This window comes from Penaeus japonicus, unplaced genomic scaffold (assembly GCF_977035675.1).
Source record: "Penaeus japonicus unplaced genomic scaffold, GWHDUDI00000001_assembly GWHDUDI00000034, whole genome shotgun sequence".
NCBI lineage: Eukaryota > Metazoa > Arthropoda > Malacostraca > Decapoda > Penaeidae > Penaeus > Penaeus japonicus.
Window position 1 is genome coordinate 25,077,432 of NW_028234436.1, and position 12,500 is coordinate 25,089,931.

The 12,500-nt window shown below is 36.6% G+C and overlaps 1 protein-coding gene across 1 annotated transcript; it reads left to right on the forward strand.

Moving 5' to 3' along the window:
- Positions 1-274: 274 nt before the first annotated feature.
- On the forward strand, positions 275-6,487 carry LOC122265584 (uncharacterized; the record flags this gene model as incomplete). Its single annotated transcript, XM_086530961.1, is given in 10 exon segments — positions 275-294; positions 693-931; positions 1,511-1,580; positions 1,832-1,970; positions 2,165-2,358; positions 2,601-2,776; positions 3,294-3,360; positions 4,130-4,462; positions 4,656-4,872; positions 5,512-6,487. Coding segments are annotated over 10 exon segments (1,552 nt in total), but the record flags the coding sequence as incomplete, so codon positions are not given.
- Positions 6,488-12,500: the final 6,013 nt, after the last annotated feature.

Genomic DNA, 12,500 nt, shown 5'->3' on the forward strand with positions numbered 1-12,500 from the left:
CTTAATCCAACTCAGCATTTGCATTTCTATCAGCTTGTTAGATCTCCCCCTGCCTCTCCCAGCTCTCATGTCTCCCCCGTGTAAAGTAACACTGGTCTGAATGTTGGTCCAAATACCTTTAGCTTCAGGACTGTTCTTTGTCACATTTGACCCCTTTTTGGGCCCTCCATTCTAATTCCTAGTCGGTTCCTCATCATGACATCTGATAATTATTGGCATTGATTTCCTCTTGACAGGCAGGGAAGCAGCTGCTCAAGCAAGGACGGTCTGCGAGCAATGATACAACAGACAGTGGTAAGCGTTCATTTGATGATTATTGAACCCAAGGTTGATCATTCTAAAAGCTTGTGTTTGAATAGTAATGACCTTAATCTATATATGTATGGGGTAGTTTTTTAGTGGCTTTATAACAGAATGCTGGGTGTTATACCCTTAGGATAGCTGCATAAGACCATGAATATGGCCTAATTTGAATATTTCTATCAGGACAGCTGAAAATTCAAGAGAAAAATCTAAAGCACATCATAAGTGTTTATATAATACATGTGTAGGATTTAGTAAGGTGGAAGTTTACTGCCCACCACTCTTTTCTTCCACTATTCATTCTTACCACCTTAGGATTAGATAGATTGTATAAAACATTTTTCAAGTGTTTCAAATCCACTATATAAAGAGGGCGATCCACATTCAAGGTACAAAGAAACGCCGCCGAACGAGGACCTTCGATGTTGAGGAAAATCCAGATATGAAAGAGGAACAACAACAGCCGCCCAAAGCACCAGCTAAGAGGAGCAGAACATCCACCTTTGAGATTGCTGAGGCAAAAGAAGAGGGTGACGTTCCAGAAGGCAAAAATCAAGCAAAGCGACGCCGAACTTCAACATTTAACGTGCCGGCAAAGGAGAATGATGATCAGAGTGTGTCCGAGAAGGTGAGAAGCTCATATTGTTGAGGCTTTTATTTTTGTCTTTTTATTTTTGGATGTGTTGCTTTTTAGGTGATAAATGTTTGTATGTTATGAGTATCAAATGATCAAAGAAACTCGTTTCAGTTAAGTAAATGTGTTAAGAGGATTGAAAGACTTAAATAATATTTTTTCAATGTTACTTGCACTCTGGCATTGTTTTATTATATGATATGTATAAATAAATATATATATATAGATGTAGATGTAGATGTAGATGTATATATCTATATATATATATATATATATATATATATATATATATATATTTATTTATTTATTTATTTATTTATATTTATATATTCTTATATTTCTATATAAATATAGTAATGAAAGTAATAGAAACACCAACTATTTATCCTGAAAACTTAAGAAAACTGGTAAAGTTGATGTGAGGTAGGCCTTGGTGACTAAGCTCCTGATGGAGCCCAAAAGAACAATAAAAATAACAACAACAACAGTAGACAGTGCATGTTTCCAGCATCAGTAGATTAAAAACTTATCTCATATTTGCTTAAAAGCTTTGTAATAAAGGAACTTTTTCAGGTTGAAGAACCAAAAGCTGAGCCTAGAAGAGTGTCCAGACGCAAGAGCTTGATTGAACAGGCAGATGAAGGTAAATACTTCAACCAGTACTTTCTGTATCTTTTTTTTTTTTTTTTTTTTTTTTTTTTTTTATTACTTTCTGTATTAGAGAGAACAATTTGGTGAAGTTCATCTCTTTCTTACCAGGGACTTATTTTAAAGGAATGATTCATCTCTTTTTGAAAGGATAATCAATTCTGTTTCAGCTGCAAAGGTCATGATATATTTTATGCTGTATCTGTGTCTTAATTTCATTAACAAATGAAGTATTCAACCCTCCAGTACCAGAAGTGCCGCAGACTCCCAGCTCAGAAGGCGAACCAGAAGCCCAGGCAGTCGAGGCACAGAAAGCGGATGACTTGACAGCTGCCGTTGCCTCTCCGCGGATGCCACCGAAAGTCAACACCCCCAGACTTTCTAGGTGTGTGGTAACAGTTGCTGTTGTCAGTTTGGCTCAACACTTGATTCAGGGCTAATGCCTTCGAAATTCGTTTAGTATATTTATTTATTTATTTATTTATTTATTTTTTGAGGGGGGGGGGGGATTAGGATGTTGAAATACTTCTCATGATTTTCCTCCTTTTAGTTCTAAAATTTCATCCCACTGAATTGCAGCATTGCCAAGAGGAAGAGCCTTGTGATCACCCCAGCAGCCACTCCTCCCGTGATTCACAAGGTGAAGAACATGATCCAGAGTTGGGGCAAGACTCTTGGAAGTGGCTCCAAGACCAGTGGTGGAGCTAAGATCATCAAGCCAGTGTTCACTGTCGGAAGGGGCGACGGACCGGGTGCCAAAAATGTCAGCAAAGGTATGGGAAGCTACATCTAACCATGTGGAAATTTCTCATGGTTATTTCATATTCAAAAGTGTTGGATCCATGTTAGTTTTATCCTGCATAATGAAACTTTGCAGTACATGGTGAGACTAGCTAATTTGTCACATTTAGGGCTATTTGAAGCTTGTTTTAAGAGTTTTTTTTGTCATGCATGGTTCATGACAAAATCTTGACTATGTTATCCAATGTAAGCCAGCCTCTCGCATTCTCCCCAGATTCCAAGCAAGATGGTAGCAACATTCCTCGCTACCTGTCTGTACGCAAAACAAAAGTTCCAAACTTCGCCAAGATCCATGAGCGTGCCTTCAACCGCATGGAAGCACTGGATGACTACGTAGATAAGAAGCGCAAACGCACCAATACGATTGGTAGCTCAGTGAAGAAGCCCCAGGTAGCATGAGCAGTCCTTCCCACTTTTTCTCTCTCTCTCTCTCTCTCTCTCTCTCTCTCTCTCTCTCTCTCTCTCTCTCTCTCTCTCTCTCTCTCTCTCTCTCTCTCTCTCTCTCTCTCTCTCTCTCTCTCTCTCTCTCTCTCTCTCTCTCTCTCCCCCCCTCCAGTTACAGACCAATCTAAGATTGCATCTCATTAAAAGCCTGGTCTCCCTCTCCCTCTCTATCATCTTTCCTCTTTCAATTCATCTCCTTTCCATTCTCCCTGTCCATCTCACCCTGCCCCTTATCCAGTTAAGCCTCTGGAGATAGAGAAAGGTCAAAGTGTTGGTGCATTAACAATATTATGCTGCTCACTTAACATGTGAGCAAAATGTAAAACTTTTTTTTTTTTTTTTTTTTTTTTTTTTTTTTTTTTTTTTTTTTTTTTTTTTAATAAGTTACTGATAGTAAGAAATAAACAGGTACAATTTTTTTCTTCTTATTTCTAATGTTTTCCTGAATTTTTCTCATGTTTAGGTTGATCCTGAGAAGGTCTTCAAACCAGCAGTAACCAGTGTCAAGAACCTCAATCTGAATTTTGTTGGTAAGAATAAGAGGAGATTCTTTTTAGAGAGGAGGAGACCATTTAACCTGTTAACAACAGATGACGTGATATCACATCGTATGGTGGCAGCCCATGCCGCTAGGAACCTGATATCAAGTCGTGGCTTCATCTATAGCTGGCACGTCAGGTGATTGTGTGCGCGCAGTGGTTGGCCGCAGCTAGAGTGGGTGAATAACCCGAAGTGTTAGGCCTGCGCACATTGAAATTCCTGGCTTTAAGACGAGCCCAAACCATCACCTGTTATCAGGTTAATTCAATGTCATGAATCAAGAAAAGTTGCTCCAGAGGGCAAATGGTGAATCATCTAGGTACCACTTTTAGTTTACTTAGCCCTCTCTCAGGGCCAAGTAAACTGCATTGGAATACAATGCCAAACTTAATATTCCTACTTATTATAGTAGGTGATTTGGTTTACGTCTCCTCACAAAAATTAATATTAAAGTTGTATGTATAGGTAGCTATGAAACTACAAGTGTTGGTAGGAATGACTGGGGGGTCAGCATATCCTAAAAAACAAGTACCCAATGACCATTCAGCAGTTAATGTCACTTGAGCCTGGCACAGCTATTCCTTATTGTTTTTGCTCATATTTGGGTTTTCAGACTTTAGTGCACATGCCCCAACTGAAGAGTTTTGACAGCTCTGTGGTCTTTAGTTTTCAATGCATAATGATGTCTAAAATCTGTAAAGCGAACTTGTTGTATGTTGTTAGTTCATTAGATTAAAGTAAACTCTTTGTTTCCAACAGCTACTAGATCCCCAGCTAGATTTGGCAAGACACCAGTTGGCAGCAAGGAACCCAAAACCGTGATTGCTGCTAAATCCCCAAAGAGTGGAGCTCCCCTTCCCCCCAAATCCCCGAAAGTCCCCTCCAAGTCTCCTAGAGAGAGCAAGACCCTGCCCAAGGCCGTCCCAGCAAAATCACCAAAATCGGCCAAGAAGTCTCCCAAGGTGGCCATTACATCAACAAAGAAGCTCAAAGAGCCACTCAAGTCCCCAAAAGCGGCTTCAAGCAAGAAGGTCTCACCGAGGTCCCATGTCAGTGCGCTTCCCAGGTTGCTGAAGGAGAATGTGAAGCCGCGTGAGTGTCTTGGAGTTCATGGCAACTGTCCTTTGTTGGTATTTGGCTTTAGGGATTAGTTTCTGATTACTTCATATCAGAAAAGCAGAACCTTAAATTAAAGATGGAAAATAGTATAGCTGCTATAAATTTCTATGAAGTAGGATAAAAAGTCCTTCCCACTAACCTTTTACACCCATAAATGTTATTGCAGTGCCAAGGCCATCACTAGTGAGTCCAGCCGTGGCTAAAGTGGCGTCTGTGAAAATGCCCCAGAGTCCAGCATCAAGCAAGAAGATGCAAGAGAGCACCTCCAAGATCCCCACTAGCAAACCCACAGGTTACGTCCCATACAAGGGTGTTGTGAAGCCCCTCACCAACCGCGCGACCCTGAACAAGATGGCTGAACGAAACCCAAACCTCAAGTCCAGGTAAGAAAGGTGTAAGAATGCTGTTAACCCATTAACGACAGGGCTGTTTTGGCTGGAAATGGTATCGGGATTTTCGTCTGCACTGGCCGTGGTCAAGTGTTATATGCCTGATCACCCAGGGGGATAGCCAGGACAAACATCTCATCCCCAGCAGTTGACGCTGCACCACTTGATGTGATATCTTATCACCTATCGTTAGTGGGTTAATGTGTGTCTGTCTGTTCAGTTGAGGTGAACAGTGTACATCTGTTTGTCCATGTAAGCTGTATTAGAATGAAGATATGTACTCTGTCTTTGGTAAGCGATATTTAAAGAGTACATTTGTCCAGGCAACTAGGTAGGCATTGTTAAACATGTCTTTAAGGTAGGCATTGTTAAACATGTCTTTAAATTAAGTTCCAGTCAAAATTTATCATGCATCTATATTCATTAGTGGTATATACATGTTTTGATGTTGCTGTCATCGTCATTGGCTTGCTCTCTTATTTTAAATCAAATTATCCTGATCATTACTTTAACATTTATAAAGAACGGCTATGAATGAAAATGAATAATGCATTTTGGACTTCATTCATTTTCTTAAACAACATCTTCTCTAAAAATTCTCCTCTTTGTAACAAGTATTGTATTGTATTTCAGAGAGCAGATAAGAGAAGGGCATAAGAAGATCTTAAAGGGAGTCCGCTTCAACAAGAGGTTTGAACTGCAGATGGCCAAGAGAGGGATCAACCTGTAATGCAGATGAGAAACCAAACTGCAGACATTTTCACTTGTTTGGTTCTGTATATAATTTTTAGATAGTTTTCTTTTTTTTACCTTTTTTTCACTTCCAAGTCTTTACAATTTTTATTTCTTTTTGGTGATGACATGGATTACAAATTTCGTACAAGTTAAGTTTGTGTACAACAGAGATAGTGGACTGAAAAGCTTGCAAAATATTAACAGTTTTCAGCAAGTTCTTGCTTTTTTTTTGTAACAGATGATCTTAATTGTGGCATAATCTTTTCCATTTCCCTTCCAGCTGACCTTGTGAATTTGTTTCCACTCTAAATAATCTTAATTTTGTATATTCTCAATATTATCACTGTACTGATTAAGTTCCCTCTGTTCTTTGGTAAAAAAAAAATACATATTTATTAACACAAGCACTTAAATAAATGTGACCTATTTTGCACATTCCCTAGCTTTAAAATATAAAGTTAATATGCAAACATTATTACTTAATGGTTAATTTATTGTCTGAACAAAAAATTATACAATGGGAATACAGAGATATTGTAAAAGGTCTTGTAAATATTTGGAAAATTTTCTTACTTATGGAGATAAACCTATACATTGGTAGAGTGAGGTTTGTTTGCCTATTTCATTGAGGGTTTGCATGCGTTTGAATGTCTCTCACCTCCTGCTTCATAACTTTTCGAATTAGGAATACTTATTGTAGCTGTTCTTTGTACATAAAACATTTCTATATTGCATTATTTTATTTGTTTGCATCATTGCAAATAACACTTCATTCGGCAAAGTTGTACCTGGTGTATGTCTGAACGGATATGCCTTGTCAGATTTAGCACATAAAGTTTTATATGTTTTTGAAAATAATATAGTATACAACAGTCCTTTTGTTTGAATATGTGAATCCTGTGAGTTGCATCTTTTAGACTCTAATTCAATTTTTTGTTTATTCTATGGCGATTTCTCTGGTCTTTTGTAGCTCATAATAACTATGATGGCCAAAAGGCATTTTCAACAATATTAAATCATAGAATGAATAATTTGACTTAAAGAAGCTAATTGTTTTACTGTTTCTGTAAACAGAAGTCCTCTGGTTTTTTTTTTAGTAGTAACATCTAATTTTTGACCCCTTAACCCATTGGAGCCAGTTGACGTGATGACACGTATTGTGGTTTTTGCGTCAGATGCCCGGGATGAGCTATGAGGGCAAGCCGCATGCTCGGTCTGAGTGAGCGGGCAGCCCAGGCTCGCGGCTTGTGTGTCCGAGAATCTCAAGGCGTTAGGCTTATGCGTTCGAGAACCCCTGCATTGCGACTGTGCAAATCTGGAACGGCCCCGGTGTGAATGGGTTAAATATTGGAAAACTCAGACCTTCATGTGTACACACACAAATATAAAAAAGATGACTCAAAACTTTATGATAAAGAAATGAAAGAATTAGCTGGTAGGCAAACTTGCTGTCTTTCAGCTAGTGTATCACTCAGGCCTAAATATGGCAATAAAAGTATCATGTGTGCTCACAAGATGGAAAAATAATGGACACAAATGACGGAAAAAAATTTAAAATCATGATAAATAACTTGCATTCTTTAGTTTTAGATAAGGGTCAAACCTAATTATGACAACTACTGTATATCGATCTTTAACCTGTTAACGACGGGTGACAAGATATCACGTTATGTGGTAGCAGTGTCAGCCGCCAGGGATGAGATATTTTGTCATGGCTATCCTCCTGGCCGGCGGACCTGGTGATTGGGCATATAAGGCTTGGCTGCAGCCAGTGTGGATGAAAATCCTGAATCGTTAGGCTTACGCATTTGTAATGTCCCGGTGTTTTGACCATTTGGAGTCAAAACAGCCCCATCATTAATGGGTTAAGGTTAAAGAAGAAAGACATTAAGATAACTTTTTGAGAACTTCATGAACTGAGAAAGGAAAGACTTGTATATCTGGTTCTAAGAATTCTGTTTAAGGATTTTGGTATTCATGAAAAGAAATAGAAAAATATTACATTCGCATATGCAATGAATACAAATAGAAACATGTATGTTTGTGTGTGTGTACAAAATTTTATTTAGTTTCCCGAATAATTTTACAATCATGCAGTTGTGATACAGGTTAGGCTTTTTATGAATCAATTTGAGTAAAAAAAAATACAACCTGGATAATTTACACACCAACAGTAATTACAGATGGCATCTTTGTTGTATTTCGTGACAGTGGTTGAGGAATTAAAAGATGTGGAGTATGCTTACACCATTATTTATATCCTTAAACAAAATAACACCCCATGGCAAAAACCACAAGTTATGGTTGAAGCTTGGCTACCTGAAGACTAGTTTAGTCAATGAACAATATTACAAAGACACTGCATTATATGAACAAGGAATTTAAATATATATTCTACTCACCAATAGTTCTCTACAGATGTACAATAAAGGAATTCCTTGCTGTTGTACATTAAACTATTGTTTGACTCTGCCACCTACCCACAAAAGCGTAACCATAAGTGGGAACAACCTCTTTGCCTACTTACTGCATACTACCCTTTGTAACATTTTCCTGAAGTAATTTTGTTAGCAATGCTCTCTAATTAGGTAGCTCGAAAAAAAAGAAAAAAAGTCAGAAGCATAGTGGCAATACACATGTTTAGCAGTCTATAGCTCACCTACTGCTCTCTACTTAGTACCGCTTAATAAGCTCATTTTTTATTAGTATTATTCTAGATAACAAAAAGCTGCCATCTGTTGATCATAAATAGACTTAAGATAGCAGTCTCTAGAGAGTAACTACCAGAAAAAAATTGAATGAGCACATGAAAAAAAACGTATATAATATCTTCAAAAAGCCTTTAATCGATTATCTAAATTTTAGCAGTCTATCTTATACCAAGCCCAGAAAATCTACAGCTACCAGAGAGTCTGTGATTTTCTGAGCTTCAAATAACGGCATATAGCAACAACTCCTTATATGATGAAGAGTCTGAGACAATGAAGCACACTGACTGTGCTAAATTTCACCTGAAACGGAAGTGAAGAACTAATACAAACACGAGAACCACAACGGCAAACCGCTCTCGTCCAAGACTGGAGGAAGAGATGGATACGTTTTCTAATCCTCAAAAAATGTATTAGTACTACAAATTCATTTCAAATGGTAAGAGTATTGAAAGGACAGCAGAGCTTTCCAAATCAAAATTGACATTTGTATTAAAGAAGAAGTACATCAAACGATTTGAAAAGAGTTTACTTGGGAATCTTATATATTTAAACAAGACCACGAAAAGAAGGCAGAATGAAATTCCCCTTTCTGTTATTAAAGGTTACTCAGAAGATAAATTGACATAACTGAATTGCAGACGTGTGTTAATCCTTTTCAGAATCCGAGTAATTTTTCCCCCTCCTAATTCTTGTGGTTTTGCAGTGCACTATCAACAGACATTCCATTTACAGATGAATCAAAGTATTCAAGCGTGAAAATGGTAGCATCTTATTTATTCATGTATCTATTTATTTAGCACATTGTAATGGTGATTCTGATCCTTGTGCACCTTATGTGAGTAGCCTTTCTGATCTCTGATCAAAGACTTTGCATGTAAACAAAATTATTGTTCAGGTAATCCTTTTGCTTAATGATAATAAGAGTGAAAAGAACTGGAAACAAAGACTCACTTATTTCACCTATATCACATGGAAAAATATATACAAAGATCATATGTGTAAAAAGCATGTGTACACGATGGATTACATAAATGCACAATATATAAAAAAACAAACAAACGGATATGTGCATATGTACAACATTACTCATATATGTCCATACAAAGTGTGAAAGTCACAAATAATGAGCCAAAAGATGACATTCGTCGCAGAAATCAGATGGCAAATAAAACAACTGTGCATTATTAACACCCTCACAAACACCTATCTAATAAATAATAAACATGCAAAGTGATAGACCATTTAAAATATTTTAGATAAAAATCACACTGTATTAGTTTAATCGATCGAGAGGCACTTTACATGAGGATGGAAACCGAGAAATCCTACAACAAAATCCTACCGTTGGAAAGGACAATCAGGATATGAAGAGATGAATATAAACAACTGACATGTTTTATATCCCCCAAAATTTATGAAATCTTTACGCTAATCTTAATCCCTCAGCTATATGATACATTCATTAAATCTATTTGGCAAGGTCCCATTACATGGGTATAGTCATGAGGGGTTAAGAGAGCTTACAAATAGCAATGCTGTCGAGCTTATATATATTTGAACCGTATTCACATGTGTCACACTTAAAGTATCTTTGTGCAAGATCATTGGTCTGTAAAATGTACATATATAGACTTAAAAAATATTCAATAATATAATAAAACAAGTTTACAGAATAACTGCATAAAATTACAATGCATACACTGTACACTTGAAAAACATTTGAGTGGAATCGAGTGTTACAACCCAAACTAAACTAGACTAACATTCCACAACAAAAGTACAGTATGTTGTTCTTACAAATGTACCAATAAGAAAATGTGAAAACTAGAGAAAAGGACTAAAATGACAACTTCAAGTATAACTATGTAACAATCAACAACTATGGAAAGTAGAAAACAAAAAATCTGATATCATATTAATATCATCAATATTCTAAACAGAACCACATAATGATACCTATAACTGAATGGCTTTTATATTACCAATATATACATCCATTAATTTTAGACCTTTGTAGATCCTGCAGCTTAAAGAGGAAATGGTCCATTGCACCTAATGTATATTTACAGCTACAGCACTTGGTCAGTACTTTGGATCAAAGTGTATAAACATTATTTTTAATCCATAAAAACAAATGTATAACAAGACACAATTACTTCGTCAAATGCACCAAAACAGTCTTACCACTATACAGGAATGCTAAAAATGTTATGACAAAATGCCGTCATCAGTAAAAATGATGAAGCAGAATTTTACCAGATTCTTTCTCTTGTAATAATAATAATGATAATCCATCTCTTGAATGTAAGAAAAAATGTAATTTCACTCTTGAAGTCTATCATTTATAAAAGAGACTTTCCATATGACTTTGACATACAGTATAAATCAGTTTTTAATGCTATAATGAACAGTATATTAAAGTTATTAACCATTGCTAAGACCTGCACAAATATATGCTTTCTCCAGAATATAGTATTGTTGATAAAAGTATCAATGAGACTGGATAACTTCAAAACGCATGATGTGATCTGATAATCTCATCATTAGAAATTACATCTCTTGCATTAGGAAGTTATTCAGTCTCATTCATACCTTTATCTACATTCGTTATAATGAACTCTGTTCATAATATACTTAATTTGTCATTTGTCACCTATAAAATTGCTTTCACTTTGAGGTCATTAATTGCAACCCCTACTCAGCTGAAGTAAGAATCTTCTTTCAACAAGACCTAAATTCACGCAAAAGCATAACCAATTTTTTATGTAAAATGTATTTCCTCTGAATACCATCCACCTTTTCCCCATAAACTTTTCTCGTACTTCACACTCATGTAATCTGCCTGGAAGTGAGCCCCTCCGTCTAACCTTTGCCCAATCAATGAAACTCAAAACTGAAAAAAAAGTATGATCATCTTCACTACCTGATCTGATTTCCCTAAAGATCACAAACAGGATGCAAATCTGTAGAGAGGAGAGGAATAACTAAAAGAGGAGAAAAAAAATCTGTTGTATGATATTTGGCACTTCTTACAGAGCTGCTTTGCTAAAGGTTGAATATCTTTTCTATCACAACAAGTCACCACCCACTGAATATAGTATAGTTAATCAATAATGGCATTGCAATACTTCCTGAACACATTCTGTACCACAAAAGACAGATATCTACCTCTAGAACAGGGAAGATTAAGCAATTCCACTTAAAAAAAAAAAAAAAAAAAAAATTACACACAGAACGGAAAGACAAGCAACTCCACTTTTCAAAATGGAGGAGCAAATCCGTTAGATATGAAAATAAGAAAAAATGCCATAGATCAGCTTGTGTGACTGGTTCCTGTTCTCTTCAAACTCTTAACCCATTGTGGACGGGTGTCATGACATATGCAACGGCTTTAGTTAGGCCTCAACGAAGGGCGTCATCCTGTGCATGACGTGATTTTGGAAACTGCTCACCATGCACCCACAGTCATAAAGTGTTATGACTATCACACTGTTAGTTTTAGAGCTACAGCTTTCCAAAGTCTCCCTAAACCCTTATTTTGTGATGGATTTAAGGTAAAAGGTCCGTCGGGCATGGCTGTGCTGCGAGGAGCATGTAGAAGACATTTTCGCATCCCTCTAATTCTAGCCCATGCCCATGTTGTCAGAAATATCCGATTCTGATGGGCAGTTAGCTCGCTTGGTCCCCCCGTCCAAAATGGGTGAATCAGTGATAAGAAACTAATGACAATAATAATTGCTGGAACACAATACTGAATAGTTATATGAACTCTATCACAGAAATAGCACTACAGTATAGTTGGATCCTGAATTTGCACAGAGAAAATAACTTGTTAGATTCTATATAATTCATGAATATGTTTGAATTGTACTGTAAGTAAAAGGTACTTGAGTATTCCAAATGCAAAATATTATTGCATGTTGTTACATTTGATATGCAAAGTCTTAGCCTAATACAATGCATTTTTTATGTCTTTATATAGAAGTGATTTGACTCACATGTGATAATACAGCGGAATCTTAAAATAGGTCCACTTGCAATGTCTTTCACTAAATCTGCAATGAATGTACATACATTTACATGGGAGAAGCCATCTGCCAAACTTTAAAAATAGGCATTTTTGAAGTTGGTAAAAGACGAGTGAAATATTTTACAATTATGGGTATCTGCCTCAAC